General features: G+C 42.8%; 1 protein-coding gene across 6 annotated transcripts in view; it reads left to right on the top strand.

The window, feature by feature from the left end:
* Nucleotides 1–5,684: 5,684 nt before the first annotated feature.
* Nucleotides 5,685–21,417, top strand: part of LOC138755121 (neurocalcin-delta) — a 68,291-nt gene continuing 52,558 nt past the window's right edge. For 3 of the 6 annotated variants that reach the window (XM_069920454.1, XM_069920453.1, XM_069920452.1), the window contains exon 1: nucleotides 5,686–5,840. In XM_069920454.1, the coding sequence (XP_069776555.1) occupies nucleotides 5,808–5,840 (33 nt within the window). In that variant the 5' untranslated portion in view covers nucleotides 5,686–5,807. Of the gene's footprint in view, nucleotides 5,841–21,417 lie in introns of all 6 variants that reach the window. The other 3 variants (XM_069920457.1, XM_069920456.1, XM_069920455.1) reach the window with 3 other exon arrangements.

Here is a 21,417-nt window from a genome sequence, read left to right as displayed (position 1 = left end):
CACCCCTGTTATTAGCAATAGAACTGGAGGACATCCCACCAAGAACATATAGATGGAGATTAAACTCCATGCTAGTTAAAAGACAGGATTTTAGAGAATTTATTGAGCACCAAATTAAAATGTACTTTGAAATAAATACGGAATCAGTGAAAGACAAATTTATATTATGGGATGCAATGAAAGCCTTCATCAGAGGGCAGATAATAAGTTATGTAACTAAGATGAAGAAGGACTACAATCGGGAAATGGAACAGGTGGAAAGGGAAATAGTAAGTAAAGAAAAAGAACTAGCAACAAGGGAAGATGCAACAAAAGGAAGAGAATTGGCGGACAAAAAAATAAAATACAAAACACTACAAACGTATAAGGTGGAGAAGAACATAATGAAAATAAAGCTGAAGTATTATGAGCTAGGAGAAAAAACGCACAAAATACTGGCTTGGCAGCTTAAAACAAATCACATATAACCCTACAGAGATCAATGAAAACTTTAAGGAATTCTACGAGCAATTATACCGAATTGAGAGCGAAGGGAAAGAAGACAAAATAGATGAGTTTTGAGCTAAAATTGAACTACCGTAATTGCAAAAAGAGGAGCAAAACAAATTGATAAAACTATTTGAAATAGAGGAAATACAAGATATATTATAAAAGCTACTGAACCATTTATCTTGGTGAATATCTATTGCTGCTGGGTTTTGGGGTTCTCTGCGCTCATGACATTTATAAACCTCAAGAAATTATTGAAAATTTCAAACAATTCTGTACAAAGTTCTATCAATCAAAATCTTTAAATGATGAAAATAAAATAGATAATTTTTGTCAAAAATAAATTTACCTGCATTAAGTTTGGAAGATCAAAGAGAATCAAGTGCTCTATTTAACCCAATAGAGGTGACAGAAACACTGAGCTCATTACAAAGTAATAGATCTGGGAGAGGATGGTTTCCTGTCTGAATTTTATAAAATGTTTAAGGATTTATTAATACCTCCCTTTATGAAGGTGCTAGGATAGGCAGCTGAAACATATACCTTACTGGAGGCTTTTAACAAAGCAATAATAACTAATACAAAAGAAAGGACCCTTTAAAGCAGTGGTTCTCAACCTTTTTCTTTCCACTCACATACCACTTTAGGTGCTCTGTGATTATTAAGGGATTACTTGGGTGGTATGTAAGTGAGGGGGAAAAAGTTTGAGAACCACTGCTCTCGATCCAATTGTTGCTGAAATATTTTGCTTGAGAAAATTTGTCATTGGCCCATTTCCTTTTGGAGTTATCAAATCGTGGTGCACATAACGAGTCAATGAGGTACGATTAAAACGGTGGTTTTCAAACTTTTTCTTTCCACTCGCAAACCACCTCAAGCAATCCCTTTCTAATCACAGCACCTATGGGACAAGGAATACTTAAAGTGGTATGTGAGTGGAAAGAGAAAGGTTGATATCTACTGCTTTAAAGCCATCATTATATATACCTATTTCATTATTAAATGTAGATTATAAAATAGTAGTGAGTTGTGTGGTGTGAGGAGTGGAAGAAACACAGCCACCACGTTGAGGGTTGTTAACGACTGTTTTTATCCAAATTCAGCACGCCCCTATAAGGGCAGCATGAGCTCAGTCACCTGGTGCATTGTGACATCATAATCGCTGCCCAGGGTGCTGGAGTCCGAGAGAAACCTCTGATGACACCATTTCCCTATGGCTGCCCCACCACGTGGCGATACAAGCGGGGCCGGTTCGCCATGAGGATGTGCACCACCCCACAGCCCCCCCACCCCTCCCCAAACTGGCTATGCGTCCTGTCACTTTGGCGGCTGGCCCCGGCGCTTGGGTGTGGACATCTGCACCGGCTGTGATAAATCCAGATGAGCCAGCTTCAGTCAGTCCACTGTAAAAAGTTCCTCTTTTCTCTTCCCACCCCCCACCCCCCCCCCCCCCCCCCCACAATGTCCAGGGTGAAGGTTCCACCGGACCGTTGCAAGAATTTGAATGGCCCCTCGTACGGTCGCTGTAGCAGTGCACCTTGTGGTTCCCTCTGCATGAAAACGGACTGGGCAGATTCGAGCTCTTTGGGGAGATGAAACAGCCGGTGCAGTGGCGTGCCGTGGTGGGGGAGCTAGGGAGGCCAGTCGCCTGCATATATCCGCTAGAAGGTTTTTGTCAGTGGCTGTGGTGTTGGGGTCTGAGCTGAAAAACTCACCTGGCAGGGAAAGTGGTGCACCAAAGACCGTCTCCGCTGCTGATGCCTGCAGGTCCTCCTTGGGTGCCATCCTAATCCCGAGGAGGACCCAGGGTAGTTCGTCTGCCCAGTCTGGTCCAGAGAGCCTGGCCATAAGCGATGCCTTCAGGTGCCTGTGGAACCTCCACCAACCCTTTGGACTGCGGGTGGTATGCTGTGGTGTGGTGGAGTTTGACCACTAGGAGCTTCGCCTTCTAAGTCCACAGGGCAGATGTGAACTGCGCCCCTCTGTTGCTAGTGATGTGCGCCAGGACTCCGAAACAGGCGATCTATTAGCTGACCAGAGTCCTGGCGCAGGTCTCTGCTGAGGCTTCCTTAATCGGGACGGCTTGTGGCCCAATCCACCATCGTGAATAGGTAACAAGCCTCCTTGGACACTGGCAGGGGCCCAATGACATCAATGTGCAACTGCCGAGTTGAAGTTCTGGATGGGGGCTCGCGTGTGTCGCTGGACCTTGGAGGTCTGGCACCTGGTACAGTTTCTGGCCAGTTCCGCCACCTCCTTCTTCAGCCCGTGCCAAATTATCTGCTCCGCAGCCATCCGCACAGTTGTCTTTACCGCTGGATGAGCAAGGTCGTGGATCAGACTGAAGAGCTTCGCCTTCCAATGCAGTGGAACCACTGTGCGCGGCGTGCCTGTTGAGACGTCGCAGAGGAATGTGTCCGGGCTGCTAGGCACCTAGACATCCTTGAGTTTAAGGCCCGAGATGGTGGTCCGCAAGGCCTGTGTCTCCGCGTCGTTTCTCTGTGTCTGAGCCGGTTGCTCATAATCCAGGCCGGGCACGAGAGTGTTGATGGCTGGATGGGAAAGGGCATCAGCCACTACATTGTCCTTGCCGGCCCTGTGTCGGATGTCAGACGTGAACTCAGACATGTACGAGAGGTGGCGCTGCTGTGTGGCAGACCATGGATCCTTGGCCATCGCCAATGCTTAAGTGAGGGGCTTGTGATCCGTGAAGGCTGTGAACAGCCTGCCCTCAAGGAAGTAGTGGAAATGGCGGATAGCCAAATACAGCGCCAGGAGCTCCCGATCGAAGGTGCTGTATTTGAGCTTTGGCGGGTGCAGCTGCTGGCTGAAAAAGGCCAGCGGGTGCCATTGTCCATCGAGTCACTGTTCTAGAACCCCCCCCCCCCCGCCATAGCTGAGGCGTCCATAGAGAGTGCCGTGTGCATCTCCAGCCGTGGGTGCACCACCAGCAGAGCCTTTGTTGCGAAGAAAGCCCTGTCTGCCTCCTCTGACCACGATAAAGTCTTTTCATTCATGGCCATGAACGTGAACAATGGGCACATGGTGAGCATGGCACTGGGGATGAAACGATGGTAAAAGTTCACCATCCCCGCGAACTCTTGGAGGGTGAAGGGTTTGGGGAAATCGTTGAACAGCTGCTACCTTCTCCGGCACTGGCGCGGCCCCAGCCGCCAAAATGGTGTTTCTCAGGAACTGGAGGGACTCCTTGCCGAACTGACATTTGGCTGAGTTGACTGTGAGACCGAAGTCCGCCAGCCGGGCAAAGAGTGTGCAGAGGTGGGCTTTGTGTTTGTCACGGTTGCGACTGGCAATGAGAATATCGTCCAGGTAAATGAACTCAAAGTCCAGGCCTTTTCCAACCATGAGGCGCTGGAATGTTTGGGCCGCATTCTTTAGACTGAAGGGCATACGCAGGAACATGAATAGGCCATATGCAGGAACTCGAAGAGGCCAAAAGGTGTGATAATGGCCGTCTTAGCCTTGTCATCTGGATGCACCGGGATCTGATGGTAGCACGAGGTCTACTTTGGAAAAGACCCGTGTCCAATGGAAGTTGGCGGAGAAGTCCTGTATGTGGGGCACTGGATACTTGTCGGGGTTGGTTGCATCATTCAACCAACGGTAGTCCTCACACGGTCTCCAGCCCCCAGTCGATTTCTTGGCCGTGTGGAGTGGCGATGCCCAGGCGTTGTCTGAGCGCCGGACGATTCCCAGTTCCTGGAGCCTGGAGAACTCCTCCTTTTGCCTGCTGGAGCTCCTCGAGCGGCAGCTGTCTGGGTCTAGCATGCAGTGGGAGGTCCCTGTGTGGCGATGTGGTGGAAGATCCCATGCTGGGGCAGGGTGGCATTGAACCTTGGCTCTAAGATGGTGGGGAATTCGTGGAGGAACTTGTCGAACTCATTCCTGGCAGCGACTATGGCAGCAATTTCGGGCCTGCGGGCTTTTGCTCTGTCCAGTCGGGTGGAGTGGAACGTTCAGGCGTTGACCAGCCTTTTGCCCTTCATGTTAACCAGTAGGCCATGTGCTCTGGGAAGTCAGCCCCTAACAGCGCGGTGCACACGGAGGCTAGGACGAACCTCCAGTGGAACTTCTTCTCGATCTGGATCTGTGTCCTGCGGGTGCCATAGGTCCTGATGGTGGAGCCGTTGGCTGCCTGCAGGGTTGGAACTCGAGATCGGGTGCGGTTCTCTAATGCTGTGGGGGGAAGGATGCTGAGCTCAGCCCCTTTGTCCACCAAGAATCAGCAGCCAATGGATCTGTCCATCACGTGAAGGAGGCTGTGAGGCCAGCCGTCGCAGCCATTAACGGCAGCTTGTCTGGTCATTTCCCTGAAACCTGCAGGGCTGGTGGCACTTATGGGGTTGCGCTCCCCAGCACTGGTGGTAGAAACACCAGGTCGACTGGCCCTCCTCTGGCTTGGTCTTGGGAGTGGCTTGCAGTCGACTGGCTCCTGGTCATGCCACCTGGTTGAGGGCTGCCTCCTTCTCCCTCTTCATGCGCCAGAGGGAATCCGCACAGGCTGCTGCTCTCTGGTTCAAGAAGTCTTCATCTGTGAGGAGCAGCTGGATGTCCTCCAGCATCTGTTCCAGGAATATCTGGCGGAAGAGAAAACAAGGCTTGTGGTCTTCCTCTAGGTCCATCATTTCGTCCATCAGCGCCGACGGACTACGGACCAGAAACCCATCTAGGTGAAGGAGCCTGGAAGCCCATTGCTGGCGTATTAGCCCGAAAGTTCCAAGCAGCAGGTCTTCGATGGCGGTATACTTCCCTTAGATGGGGGGGCTGGTGGATGATGTTGTCCATCCTTGCTGCTGTATCTTCGTCCATAGGGCTCACGACATGATAGAACATCGTGACATCTGAGGAGATGTTGCAGAGTTGAAATTGTGCTTCCACCTGCCCGAACTACGTTTTTAGCTGGTGGGTCCAAGAGGGGGGAAGCTTGATGGAGACAGCATTAACCTCTGCTAAATCCATGATGTTTTGAGTCCAGAAAATCGTCTGGGCTCGTCGGGGTCACCACTGTGGCGGTGAGAGCAGTGGAAGAAACACATCCACCACGTTGAGGGTTGTTAACGACAGTTTTTATTCAAATTCAGCACGCCCCTATAAGGGCAGCATGAGCTGCTGCATTTTGACATCATAATTGCTGACCAAAGTGCACGCTGGAAGGGATGCTGGAGTCAGAGAGAAACCTCTGACAACGCCATTTCCCCATGGCTGCCCCGTCAAGTGGCGAAACAAGCGGGGCCGGTTCGCCGAAGTGTCAGCAAAGTGATGGTTGGGCTCTTGGGCTATCAACCCATCTTAAATGAATGAATTCTCACCAGAAGATATCAGACATGAAGGTAGTGACTGCTTCTTGATAAAGGGTTTTAGTTCAATATTGACTGACCATTTCTACCTGTGGATGCTGTCTGATTTGCTGAGTTCCTCCAGCAATTCTTTGTCTGCTCATGATTACAGCATCTGCATCTATTGTGTTTTTTTAGTGATGGCTTCTTGTTTAACTTAAACCATGTACAAGTAAGAAAGTACTTTTTAAATTTAATTTTTCTCTGGGAATATTTGAATATATTGATACTCTTGGATATTAATTTTAAATTGGTCAGAGTAGTGGGATGGTATTTGAAAAGATAATTCTTTAGCTCAAATTAAGAAGAGAATTTAAATTTGTGTGCCTCTGGATCATAAGTCACCAAAGAACTTGCACAGTTAATTACTTTGAAAGCAATTTTCCTTCAAAATGTCTATAAAATTGTATTAAAATAAAAATATTTTTCAGAAAAACTTCAAGCGGGCCTAGTTTAAGAAATGGAATATTAATGTAATTAATATTGTTTTAGGATAAAAGAAATACACTTTTTAGGGCAAAGTGTAAAGATTTACTGTATACTTCGATTCAGAAGGAGTGTAGAATGTTTCATGGCACAGGGCTGGCATATTCCATGCTGAAATGAATGGCCACATAACCATTGGCTCTCTACCTATCACATCTGTCTTTGACCCAACTCTTAGTCTGCATTTTTTTGATCCCATTTGGATCTCTGCCTGTTCCGTCTAACCTATCATCCTTTCATCATACTTTTCCTTTCTTTCATACCTCTGTAGTATGCTTTAAAAGCACATAACTTATTTGCATCAACCATTTCATATGTAAGTTCTAGATTCTGTCTTTTAATAAGTATTTTGCAATTCTTTCTGCCAGGTGAAAAAAAAATCCACTCTGTAGAGAATAGCCAAAATTGTTCCTTGGTTTAAAAAGGCCAACAGAGCAATTATTAGAGAAGATCCTTTGGGATAATGTACTTGGAATTGGAAAAGCGTAGACTTGGTAAACAACATAAGCATACTTTGGTGCATGGGAGGTCTTGTATCTCAAATTTGATTTGATTGTCAATTTTGAATAAAAATGCCACACAGCTGTTACCAATTTCAGGGCCTGTGTGGATGAGTCTGTATCCACATGTACATACTGTGAGCACCCCAACTTAAAGCTATGGATGAACTGAAGGATTCACAGCCTGCTGAGAACTAGGTGGTTGATGTTTAAAACAAGTGATCCAGATCTCTATAGAAGGTTAGGTGTGACCTACGGAAAACTATCTTAACAGCAAAAAAGCAAATCTGAGTGAAATTAGAAACAGAATCAGCTATTCACCAGCTTTGACATGGCTTACAGAGCACAGGCAAAACGAACAAAACCAGTTTGCAAGGAGATCAGAGGTGGTGGTTGGTGGGGGGGTGGGTGGGGGGGGGGGGGGGGGGGCGGGTGGGCACTATAGGACATCTTTGAGACCATGAACTGGAGCTGTTTCAGGTCATGCAAGCATCGAGGAGTATATGTGGTTAGTGACTGGCTACATCAGAAAGTGCATTGAGGATGTCGTCGAGATCAAATGCTTCACAACCAGGGCTAACCAAAAGCCAAGGTTGGATGCAGATGTCAGGCACTTCTTAGCACTTGTGATGTTGCCTTCAGGACAGTGTGTAGGATGGCACAAAGATCAGCCAGAGTAGAACTCTCCCATGTAATCTGGAAGGCAAAGCATAGGAATGCACAGAAAATTCAGTCAGCTATGCGACACCAGTGCATTTCAGGTTCATATTACTGTCACATATTAATTTAAATTTAGACATGCAGCATGGTAACAGGCCATTTCAACCCACGAGACGGTGCTGTCCAATTTACACCCCATTAACCTACACCCCCGGTAAGGTTTTGAATGGTGGTTGGAAACCGGATCCCCCGTAGAAAACCCACACAGACATGGGGAGAGCGTACAAACTCCTTACAGACAGTGCAGGACTCGAAGTCCTGTTCCGATCACTGTAAAGGCATTGAGCTAACCACTATGCCAACTGTGCTGCCCTACATTAAAATGCATACATGATACATTTTAATTTTTGCCTGCCATAAGGAATGCAAAGAGTCGCCATTAGTATTTCCTGGCTCCCCTTACCGAAAGAGAAGCAAAAGAGAGTCTCTTCAGAGTCGTTGAGTTTCCATGGATGTTCCTTCAGCACTCCTGCAGAAGGTCAAATGCATATCTCCAATTTATGATCTACATATGAGCAAGCTTCCATTAAGTTATTATATTCAAAAGTCCAATGTGCATGTTTGTTCCTATGATTGGCAGACTAATTGCCTCCCTCTCTCCACTTTTAATTCTTGTTCTTGTAAATCTGGTATGCTTTGGATGCCAGTCATTACAATGCTGTTAAGATTTTTGTGCATTTTCAATTTATTTACATCTGTAAATATGGAGCCCGTGCATTACATGAGAACAACCTGTATATAGTAACTAGTAGGACCCTTAGTGATGTAGATATTCCGAGGGATCTGCGGGTGCAAGTCATTAGCTCCCTTAAAGGAGGTAAAGAAGATTACATTGGTTTCATTGATCAGCGCATTCAGTGTAATACTCAGGAAGTCATGTTGCAGCTGTAAAGCTTTGGTAGGCTACACTTAGACCACTCTATGTAATTCTGATCATGACAGGAAGATGTAGAGACTTTAGAAAAGGTACAAAAGCGATTTACCAGGATGTTCCATGGATTCAAGAGTATTAACCATGAGAAGAGATTGGATAATTGAGGCTGTTTTTGTTGGAACATTAGAGGCTTGATATATATAAAAATATTGAAGGACATGGAGCAGTGGATCTCGACTATTTTTCCCCCCACTTGCTATAGGTGCTCTGTGGTTAGTAAGGTATTATTTAAGAAGGTTTGTGGGTCGGAGGGGGGGGGTGGAAGGTGGAAAAGGTTGAGAAACACTGGAATTTAGTATGGAAATTTGAAAATCTGGGGGGAATAGATCTGAGGTGACGGGGAAGTTCAAAAGAAGATTTGTGAGGCAAGAACATGCTGCCACATGAAGTGGTAGAAACGTATGGTGGCAGTGTATATGATGCATTTAGACAGACAGAGGAACACGTAGGGAACGGAGGGATACAAACCATATGCAGGTAGATGGGATTGTTTAGTTTGACGTGGTCACTGGTGGCTGAAGGTCCTGTTCCTGTACTGTTTGTTCTTTATTCTATGCACATCATATAGCTCTTTAAAACTTCCAATTTTTCTCAAGATTCTCTCATCACTGAAGCCTTTTCTGTAACTATAATCTTATCAGTTCTGGAGTTATTCATATTAATTGTATTTGCCTTCTCTTCACACCATGTCCTTTATGGGAAAATGAAGCAGATGATCAAAGATCCATAAGTTTTGTAACTTGCTTTTAGACGTAGAATTCAAAAGTCATCATACTTTATTTGATTTTAATTTGTTTTGCTGCAAATTAAATCTGATTTAATTATTTGTTTGGATATACTCCTGCTTTACTATTCCATTCAATTTCTGTTTTTTTTAATTTGTGTAAGTTATAACCCATGATAAACTTGTGCCACTTAATTATTCAGTTTGTAAGTTTTATATTTTGATGCCTTCTTTCTCAGTGCTACTAATTGAATCCTCTCAGTTTGATATCATCAGTAAGTTCTGATATTGAGCTACATATCTCTGGGTTTAAATAATTAATTTTACTTTTTAAAGTTAGAAATGCAGCACAGTGACAGGACCTTCCAGCCCAAAAGCCTGTGCCACCCAATACCCCCAATTGACCTACAACCCCGGTACGTTTTGACGGGTGCGAGGAAACCAGAGTACCTGGAGAAAACCACACAGACACAGTGAGAACATACAAACTCCTTATCGAGCACTGGATTTGACCCAGGTCGCTGATGCTGTAACAGCATTGCACTAACTGCTATGCTAGCCATGCCTCCCATTTAAATTTTTAAATTTTATTTACAGCACAGTGGCAACCAATTCTGGCTATTGAGTCCTGTGCCGTCCCAATATTTTTTAAAAGAGGGTGAGCGCTGCAAATTATGAATGATGATAATCCAAATGGTCCTAAATGGAATTTTCTATCTTATAATATAGTACTCTGTGTGACGTGCAATTTTTTTTATGAGCCAATATAATTCACTAAGCACAAGAACATAAGAAACAGGAGCAGGAATAGGCCATTTGGTCTGTCAATCCATCTCTGCCATTTAAAACAATCATGGCTGATCTGGCAGTGGACTCAACTGTTCCAAAAGAATCTGGAAAAACAACCAACTGAAAAACCTCACAAAGATAAGCGTATACAGAGCCGTTGTCATACCCACACTCCTGTTCGGCTCCGAATCATGGGTCCTCTACCGGCACCACCTACGGCTCCTATAACGCTTCCACCAGCGTTGTCTCCGCTCCATCCTCAACATCCATTGGAGCGCTCACACCCCTAACGTCGAGGTACTCGAGATGGCAGAGGTCGACAGCATCGAGTCCACGCTGCTGAAGATCCAGCTGCGCTGGATGGGTCACGTCTCCAGAATGGAGGACCATCGCCTTCCCAAGATCGTATTATATGGCGAGCTCTCCACTGGCCACCGTGACAGAGGTGCACCAAAGAAAAGGTACAAGGACTGCCTAAAGAAATCTCTTGGTGCCTGCCACATTGACCACCGCCAGTGGGCTGATAACGCCTCAAACCGTGCATCTTGGCGCCTCACAGTTTGGCGGGCAGCAGCCTCCTTTGAAGAAGACCGCAGAGCCCACCTCACTGACAAAAGGCAAAGGAGGAAAAACCCAACACCCAACCCCAACCAACCAATTTTCCCTTGCAACCGCTGCAATCGTGTCTGCCTGTCCTGCATCGGACTGGTCAGCCACAAACGAGCCTGCAGCTGACGTGGACTTTTTTACCCCCTCCATAAATCTTCGTCCGCGAAGCCAAGCCAAAGATACCCTCTCCATAAATCTTCGTCCGCGAAGCCAAGCCAAAGAAAGAAGAATTCCCCTACTCTGCATATATTTAATGAGGCAGCCTCCACTGCTTCCTTGTGTAGAGAATTCCACAGATTTGCTCCTCTCCAGGAAAAGCAGTGCCTCCTCATCCTAAATTTATTCTCCTGAATCTTTAGGCTCTATCCCCTAGTTCTAGTCTCACCTTCCACTATCGTATCGATTATATGTTTCTACAAAACCCCATCTCATTCTTCTGAATTCCAGCAAATACAGTCCCAGGTGATAATCTCCTCATTGGCTAAACCTCTCATCTCCAGAATTAACCCAGTGAACCTCCTCTACACTGCTCCCATGCACAAAGCCAGTACATTCTTTTTCAAGTAAGGAGACCAGAATTGCATTTAGTGTCCCAGTTTCAGCAGAACCTCGCTGGTCTTAAATTCAATCTCTCTAGCATTGAAGGCCGACGTTCCATTTGCCGCCTTGATTACCTTTTGAACCTGCAAGCTATCTCTTTGCGATTCGCACAAAAGCGCTTATGTTCCTTGGCACAACAGCATGCTATAGTCTTTCACAATTTAAATAATAATCTGATCTATTTTTCATTCCAAAGTGGATGACCTTGCATTTACCAACATTGCACTCCACCTGCCAGACCTTGCCCACACTCTTAACCTATCTATCTGCCGCAGACTTTCTGTTTACATTGCAGAATTTGCTTTTCCACTCAGTTTAGTGTTTTCATTAAACTTCAATATCCTACACTCAGTCCCCTCCTCCAAATCAATAATAAATATAGAGAACAGTTGCAGGCCTAGCCCTGATCCTTGTGACACTCTGCTCACCAGTGATTTCTACCCATTTATCTTAACTCTTTGCCTTCTGTTGATGAGCCAATCCTCTAATGCATTACCCCCAACTCAAGGCATCCTTGTCTTTTACATGGCCCCACAGGTTGAACCTCTTTAATCTGGCAACATTGGGTCCTGACCATTGCCGGAGCACAGAAAATCCCAGAAAACATAAATAGGTCCCTATGTAAACCTATCAAAGAAAGAACAAAGCTTAAAACAAGAAATAATACTGTGGGGCAGCTCGATTAGCTTAGTGGTTAATGCAACTCTAATGCGCCAGCGATTGGTGCGTTAGGACAACTCTTTACAGACAGCGTACTCGAACTCTGGACCTAATTGATGGTACTGTAAAGGTTGAATCTGCCACCATTAGTACAAACCCTTTAATGGCAATGTGGGGCTCAAACCTCGGTCCTGATGCAGCAGATTCAACCTTTACAACCCCAGCGATCAGGACCGGGGTTCGAGCCCCGTGCTGTCTGTAAGGAGTTTGTACTAATGGCAGCAGATTCAAAACATACCAGAGCACAGGAGTTCCCGGACTACAGAGTACCAGATAATAGATGTTAAACCTGTATAACATCCCGGTAGTACAATCCTCAGGGTGGCTGGGTATAGCATCGCATAGTCTATTTAAAAAAAAATCTCACAATATTTTCTTAACCTGGTTGAATTCTTGTTGCTGTTTGAGCAGCGCTAGACTCAGATTGGGGAAGAACATCAATTTCCCCCCCCAAAATTCCATCTGTCCCCGTCTCCCTTGCTAGTGCTATTGCTGTCCTCAGCACTGCCTCCCAATCCTGGCTCTCTCTCTCTCTCTCTCTGTCTCTCCCTCCCTCTGTACCAAACCTAGCTGCCAATATATTGACCCCTTTTGGGTTTAGGTGTAACCCATCCTTCTTGTAGAGGTCATGACTTCCCCAAAAGAGATCCCAATGATCCAAGAAGCCAAAACCCTGTCCTTTACACCAGCCCCTCAGCCACACATTCATTTTTCTTAACCTTCCATTTTTCTCCTCAGTTGCTCTTGGCACAGGTAGCAAACCAGAGATCACCACCCTGGCTGTCCTATTTCTTAGTTTCTGTCCTAGCTCTCTGTAATCCTTTTTCAGTACTTCCTCCTTTTTATCTATGTCATTGGTACCCACATGTACCAAGACATCAGGCTGTTCGCCTTCCCCTTTTAGAATACCCTGGACCCGATTTGAGATATCCCACACCCTTGCACCAGGGAGGCAGCACACCATGCGGGCATACCTATCTGGCTCACAGAATCTCCTGTCTGTATTTCTGACAATGGAGTCCCCAATGACCACTGCATTCCTCTTTACCTTTTGGTCCACCATTGTCCATCAATTAAATCAGAGTCTTGAATTAGAGAAACAGATTGCTGAGTTAGAAAAGGAATTTCAGAAAGATGCTACAGAAGATCAGAAAATAGAATTATCTAGGTTGAAATTGGAATATAATACTTTGCAATCTTATCAATTTGAATGTGTGATTAATAGGACTAAACAACGGTATTATGAATGGGGAGAGAAAGCACATAAGGTATTGGCATGGCAATTAAAGAAGGAACAGGTTTCGAGGATTATTAATGCTGTTGGATGGAATTCTCTTATTACTTATAAACCTCGTGAGATTAATGATGAATTTTGTTCATTTTATAAAAAGTTATATACATCTGAAGAAAAACAAGAAATTGGATTGATTGATCTTTTTCTATCACAGTTGAATTTACCAATATTAGAGGATACAGATATACAGGAGTTAGAGGAACCATTTACTGATTCAGAAATTAAAATGGCTATAATGGAAATGCCGAACGGTAAATCGCCTGGTGATGATGGGTTTTCGGTTGAATTTTATAAAATCTTTTATGATGATTTCTCTACAGTGTTTGAGGATGTATAACGTCAAGTTGGAGAACATTATGAATTACCTGTGTCTTGTTCTAGTGCTTTAATTACAGTAATCCCAAAGAAAGATAGAGATCCTTTGAAAGTATCTTCATATAGACCAATTTCGTTGTTAAATGTAGATTATAAAATAATTGCTAAAATATTAGCGAATAGATTGGCTAAATTTTTTACCTAAGTTGATTCATATGGATCAAACAGGTTTTATAAAGAATAGATATGCTTCAGATAATATTCTGCACGTGATTAGTTTGATTAATAGATTTCGACAATCTTCAGATCACCCGATGGTGATATCTTTAGATGCAGAAAAAGCATTTGATTGAGTTGAGTGGAATTTTTTGTTTAAAGTTCTGGAGAAATTTAAGTTTGGTCCTTTTTTTATTGATTGGATTAAGGCTTTATATAGTAAACCGGTAGCTGGAGTATTGACAAATGGATTGATTTCGGAACCTTTTAAATTGACTTGATCAACTCGTCAAGGTTGTCCTTTATCACCAGCTTTGTTTGCGTTAGTGATTGAACCTTTAGCACAATTGATAAGACAAAATACACAGATACAAGGTATGAAAGTTTTAGATGAGGAGTATAAAATTAATTTATTTGCTGATGATGTATTGGTGTATTTAATAAACCCAGCTCAGTCACTTTTGAACTTGAAGGAGTTTTTAATACAATATGGATGTCTTTCTGGATATAAAGTTAATTGGGGAAAAAAGTGAAATATTACCGGTAAGTGAAGAATATTATTAACTTGAAATGGACTGATCGAATTAAATATTTGGGTATAATTCTGAATGTTGATTATCAATCTTTATATAAATTAAATTATGTTCCGTTAATAAAAAAATTAAAACTGATTTGATTAAATGGAAAGATTTACCTATTAATTTATTGGGTAGGATAAATACAATTAAGATGAATATTTTTCCGCGTATGCAATATTTGTTTCAATCTGTTCCGAATTTGATAATTTTTTTTTGAGATTTGAATAAAATGGTTAGGGAATTTTTATGGAGGGGTAAATTTTCGAGAGTAGCTTTGAATAAATTAACTTGGAAATATGAGTTAGGGGGAATTACGTTTACCACATTTTCAAAATTATTATGAAGCAGCCCAATTTAAATTTATTAGTTCATTGATGGATTTGGAACGACCTCTTAGTTGGGCCAAAATTGAGATGGAAAATATTTCTGAATTTGAAATACATCAATTTTTGTTCAGATGGAATATAAATTTGTTACAGCAATATAATGTGCCTATACTAAAACATTTAATGAAGCTATGGGTTAATAAAAATAAAATGATAGGCTCTAGGGGCAAATTATCGGTTTTAATCAACTTATTTCTTTTTCAATACATAATCGAAGTTAATTGCATTGGAGATTTAAAGATGTGAAGAATTCTGGAGATTCTTTTAAAGAGGGTAAATTTTTATCTTTTAATCAGATGAGAGACAGTTTTGGTATTGATAAGAATTCTTTGTTTCTCTATTACCAAATTCGATCTTTGGTAAAACGTACGTTTGGTAGAGATATGATTTTACCTGAAATGACTAAATTTGAGATTTTTATTATGAAGATATCAGAGAAGGGTTATATTTCATCTAAGTATCAAATATTACAGGATGGTATGGATAAAAAGAGTTGGGATAGGTCTAAAAGTAAATGGGAAGGGGACACTGGTTTTATTTTTTCCGAGGATGATTGGTTAGATATTTGTTATGATAGTGTAACTAGATTGATAAATGCATGTTATGCAATGATTAACTATAATTTTTTACATCAGTTATACTTAACACCTGAAAAATTAAACAAGTCTGGTTTTCATGAATCAGATTTGTGTTTTAGATGTGGTAATTCTGTTGGAACTTTTTGTCATGCTGTTTGTTCATGTATACATATACAATCTTTTTGGAAGAAAATTCAATTGTTTTTAGAATACCTGTATAAGATTAAAATACTTTTAGATCCGACAGTGTTTTTATTGGGTAGTTTGGAACCTTTGAAAAGTTTGGGATTAGATAAGTTTCAACTTGCTTTTGTATATTTAGCTTTATCTGTAGTGAAAAAATATATTGCTAGTACGTGGAAAGATACAAATATGATTGATATTAATAGATGGCATAATGAGATGAAATATTGTTAAATAATGGAAAAAAATTACATATGTTTTGCATGATAATTATAGTTTTTATTAATAAGTGGATGTTATATTCAGAATATTTACATTTCAATTTAAATTGATTAGATCTTAATATGTATGCTTAATTTTTTTTCATATTTTTTCTTTATGGCTCTCCTTAGGAGAGTTGGTTGAAGTGGGGGGGCGGGTTCTTTTTTTCTCAAAATATCATTCATGTTTAGGGTTAATTGTTGTATATGTTATGTATTATTTGTTTTTTGAACGGATAAATAAAGTTTTAAAATAAGCAAACTTATAAAGAGCAACCTGATTACTGTGAATATTATCTGCTCCATGTGTGGGTTTCTTTTGGATGGCCATGTATGACTTCACAGTTTAATTAAATTAAAAATTAAAATGGTCTCTTAATTAATTGGTATTCTGTCATAGTTTTTCTTTACTACAGTACGTTTCCCCATATCCAAAAAACTTGGGTCCGGACGGTTTTCAGTTATTGAGTTTTTTCCGTTACGGAACAATGGCTTTAAGCAGCTCAGTCGCATCAGCAGAAATACTTGTATCAGTGGTTAAATAATAACAAAAAACAATGGGAGGTTTTTCAAGCATGAAATAATGTTTAATACGTACCTAAACAAAAGCTTACAAAATAAGCTCCAAACACTAGAAATTCTCCTCAGTGGCTTTTTCATCTTTGTACAGTTAACAAGAGCCCCATTTTTATCAAAATGGCGCCAACATGACAGAGCCTCACATGGGCAAGTCAGGTGATCATTTTTTTACAACTTATGACGTCGTGTTGGCAACATAAAAAAGTTTGATTAATGGAACATTTTGGTTAACAGAGCTTCAGATGAGGGGAAATATAGTACCAGTTTGGGTGCAGCAAATGAGAATATGGTACATTATCAATTGTCAATTTGTTTTGCTTTTTCTTATATATTTGTGCTATTTGTTACAGAATTGTGTAGTCAGTAGAAATGTTCATAGTTCTCTGTTTCAGATTTAGTTTCCTTAAACCAGTTCTGAAGTGTCTTGTTACAATGTTTCCTTGCTTTCATAATGTGAGCTGATGATGACATTGTATTTGCTGATTCTGGCTGGGGGGCTGGTGGGCGGGGGAGGTGGCAGGCAGAGGGAATATTACAGTGGACATGTAATATGGCAGGTTAGACTATTAGAGAATTAATTCATTGGAATTACCTAGAAATGACAGATGTCTGCCTGAGACTGAGTTACTGAAGAGTGCATGTATTGAAACATTTCAGCAAAATTTTAAAGCCATTTAAATAGGGATAGGAGAAAATTGCCAAAAGTGAAACCAATACTTAATAGTTCACATGGTTACCAGATTTCTTCTTTCATCTTAAAATACTCTGTATTTTCATCTTGATGCCAAATTTGGGATCAACAAATAAAATGTAATCCTTTGCTGTGTCCTCAAACAAGTCAGGTCAAATTAAATGTTTGATCTGTCCACTACACTGCATATCATAACAACATAGCACCTCTACTGTTAGCACCTAGAGCTTTTCTTAAAATATATTTAAACTATTTAAACTCTGAGGAGAAAGACATTTTGAGAGATGAGTGGATAAATTTGCTACTTGGCACCTTGAAAAGTTCTGGCATTCTGAGCAGGTAATTGTAAACTTTGTTACATTTGTAAATCATCTGTTAAGTTTCAAAGACTTTTATATTATCTGCTCCATGTGTGGTTTTCTTTTGGATGGCCATATATGACTTCACATTTTTAAAAATTATGTTCAACTAGCAAAGGAAAATAATTATTTAAGAACAAATTATTGTAGTGTCGTGGCCCGCGCACGGAGATGCAGACTGGCCCACAAAATGGCTGCGTGGACCTGGGGGTGACATCGGCCATCATCCCAGGTGACCTGCATGGCGGGAAGATGAAGTCTGGCACGAATGTTGGCCAGTCCCAGGCTGGTGCTCCGATGATGCGGGGCCCTGATGTCAGGACCTGGGGCCCATGTAAACACGACAGCCAGAACAATAAACCAGTCTCATTTTCCAAGGCTTTGGTGTGCGTGTCGTTCTTCTCCACACTCGCGTAGCCGCGAACACTACATTGGTGACCTCGGCAGGTCCAACTGGCAGTTAGGCCTGAAGATGATGGATCAAGCAGAGCCAGTGATCCATCGCAGATAAAGATATATTGCTGTCATTTCAGGACTGAGCCCTTCTTCAAGAAATAAACAAAAAACCAGGAAAAGTCAGAATAGAGACAGTGTTGGCTGGGGGAGGAGTTCAGACCAACATAAGGTGTTAATTGGATATAGTAAGAAGAAAGCCACGTCAGGAACTCAGCCCTGTAAACAGCTTGGGCCAGGGTGGAGACTTGATTGACACCAGGTGACCATAGAATTGGCAGTTGAACGTGTGGATCCAGCAGAGGATGAAGTGTAGGAGACATCCGTGGTAGGTCATGGTGAGTGAAGTACAGAGCTGTGGCAGCGAAAGTGTGAGGGTCTGCTGTTACCTGGATTTTGAGCCAAGGATAGTCCATAGGATATGCCAGGAGAAGACTAAAAAACAAGAGTCAATGCAGCACAGGTACCTGAGATCCTGGTCGGGCCAAACTGGGAGGCTTGGAACTGGAATTCACCTGGCACCAGATGGCGGTAGAGGCAAGTAGCCGGGAAGGCACATGGCTGTGGAAGTGAGTCTGGGTGAGAACATGGTCATGGAGCTTGAGAATAACAGAGAGCAGATGGGGAGCAGTGAGAGAGATTCACACAGACTCCCTTTAAAGAAAGGACAACTTCTTCAGGCAACCCTTGAAGAGATTTTGCAGTGGATGAACTGAACTGAGTGAAACATGAAAGTCTGCAGATGCTGAGATTATAATAAAAATAGAGTGAAGTGTTGGAGTAACTCAGTCGGTCTCAAGGTGATGGGGAAGCTAGAGAAGTTGCTGTTAATGCCATCTGGTTGGTGGATGTCCAGTCAGAAGATGAGGTGTTGTTTCTCCAATTTGCTGTTTGGCAGTGCATGAGACTGTGGACAGACATATCAGCGAAGAGATTGGATGGGGGATTTGAAATGAGTGCTGAGGACAGAGCAAAAATGCTCAACAAAGAGATTTCCTAGTCTGTGCCCAGATTCTCCAATGTAGAGAAGACCACAATGGGAGAACTGAGTGCAGTAGATGACCCCTGCAGATTCACAAGTGAAATGTTGCTTCACTTGGAAGGACTGGACCCTAAATGGTGATGAAGGAGGAGGTGTGGGCACAAGTGGAGCATCTCCTGCTGTTACAGGGATAGATACCAAGGAAACAATTGGTGGGGAAGGAGGAATGGACAAGGGAGTCGTGGGGGAATAATCCTTGCAGATATGGAAGAGACTGGAATATGTATCTAGTGGTGGAAATGGCGGAGGAGGATATGTTAGATGCGGAAGCTGGTGGTGTGGTAGTTGAGGACATGGTGAGTGAGGAACTTCCAATTCCCTGAACTCGATTGCCTCATGTTTAGCATGGACATCCAATCCCTATACATCTCCATCCCCCATACTGAAGGCCTCAATGCCCTTCGTTTCTTTCTGGGCAATAGACCCAACCAGTCCCCCACTGCCACTCTCCTTTGGCTGGCAGATCTTGTCCTCTCCCTCAATAACTTTTTCTTTGACATCCCAGTTTCTCCAGGTCAAAGGGGCCCCCATGAGCCCCAACTATGCCTACCTTTTTGTTGGTTACATTGAGCAATCCATGCTACAACCCTTCACATGCAATGCCCCTTCCATCACTATGTCAATGACTAATTTGGTGCTGCCTCAGTGCGCATGATGAGCTTGTCTCCTTCATCCAGTTTGTTGCCAATTTCCTCACTGACCTCATATTTTCTGTCTGGGTCTGAGTCTCTGTCTCTGTCTTCATCACTGGAGACAAACTCTCACTAGACATCTTCTACAAACCCATCAGCCCCCACTGCTACTTCATTCCCTTTCCCCTGCAAGGATTCCATTCCATTCTCTCAATTCCTCTGTCTCCGTCACATCTGTACCCAGGATGAGGACTTCCATGCCAGATCATCAGAGGTGTTCTCCTTCTTCAAACAACATAGCTTTTCCTCTACCATCATCAACTTGGCCCTCACCCGTATATCCTTCATTACCTGGACATCTCCCCTGGTCCCCTTTGGTCTCACATGTAACAAAGTCAGGATTCATCTTGTCCCCAACCACCATTTCCACTAACTACCACATGATCCCACCATTAGACAACTATTCCCCTCTTCACCTTCTGCAGGGACAGCTCCCTCCATGACTTCCTTGTCCACTCCTCTCTCCCCAACAATAGTCTCCTTGGTACCTATCCCTGTGACCACAGGAGATGCTCCACTGGCACCCATACCTCCTCCCAAACCACCATTCAGGGTCCCAAACAGTCTTTCCCAGTAAAGCAACATTTTACTTGTGAATCTGCAGGGATGAGAGGCTGGATGTGACTAGGAGATTGCTTTGTTGAGCTTCTCAGCTCTGTCCACCACAATAGTGGTGATTTCCCAGTGGCCATCCATTTCAATTCCCCATCCCTTTCCCTTGCTGACATGTCTGTCCATGGTCTCATCCACTGCTAGACTGACACCATTCGCAAATTGGAGGAACAACATCTCATCATCTTTCTGGATACCCTCTGACCGGATGACATTAACATAGACTTCTCTGGCTTTCTTTCCCCCCCCCCAACACTTATTTCCCCTGTCACCTTTCCCCAGCTCTGTCTCTCTCACTTTTCCCTCTTTCCTTTCACAGTACCAAAATCAATTCTCACCTCCTCTTATCGTATCTAATTGAAACCTTTTGTTGGTTTGGACTCCTTCCCCAGCCAGCTCTGTCTCCATTCTGACATTTCCTGTTTTTTACTTCTTCTTTGAAGAAGGGCTCAGGCCAGAAGTGTCAGAAATATGTTTTTATCTCCTATGGACGTTGCAAGACCAGCTGAGTTCCTCCAGCAGTTCCGTGTGTTTTTTTTAAAAAAAATTGTATAGTGCATAACACCTCCTCACAGTTTCAAATGTTTTGCAGTCAATATGAAGTATATCTTTTGTGTGGAATACAGGAAAGCCCCACAAACAGAAATGAGGTAAATTCTAAGACAGTAGCCTAGAAATTGAATTGCAACAAATTTGACTTGATATGAGCACATTGAAGGAAACGCACATCTTTTTGGATATTTGTAGCTGGACCACTGGTTCAGCAACCTTATTTTTATGATGCTGCAGTCCTCAGAGTCTGATCATGGTCAAAGTGTAAGACTGTTGTTTGACATGTAAGCCTGGGAGTTGGAGAGGAATTTGGGAGATAAACCAACTCTATCAGAAGGCAGCTGGAGCTTGCAGCTGCGAGCTCCACAATTGGGGCATCTTTTTTGTTCCTAAGCTTCGTTTATCTGTTCACAGCAGTTCGGGATGCCTTGTAAACAAGGAACCAGCTGTACAGCATGAATGGTTAATTTTTTTGGGGGAAAAAAATAACTTTAATTGATGTTTGCCTATTTTGTGTCCAATGATTGCATACTGGACTGTGTAACCAAAATTGCAACTTCTGCTAATTTGAAATATGAATAGCTAGTCAGAAGATGCTGTCAGAGCTGTCCAGATATTTTGTGTCCAATGATTGCATACTGGACTGTGTAACCAAAATTGCAACTTCTGCTAATTTGAAATATGAATAGCTAGTCAGAA

Source organism: Narcine bancroftii, chromosome 2 (genome assembly GCF_036971445.1).
Source record: "Narcine bancroftii isolate sNarBan1 chromosome 2, sNarBan1.hap1, whole genome shotgun sequence".
In the NCBI taxonomy this organism is placed as follows: domain Eukaryota; kingdom Metazoa; phylum Chordata; class Chondrichthyes; order Torpediniformes; family Narcinidae; genus Narcine; species Narcine bancroftii.
Note: the sequence above shows the minus strand (reverse complement) of the source record. Positions and strands in the feature narration are given on the sequence as shown.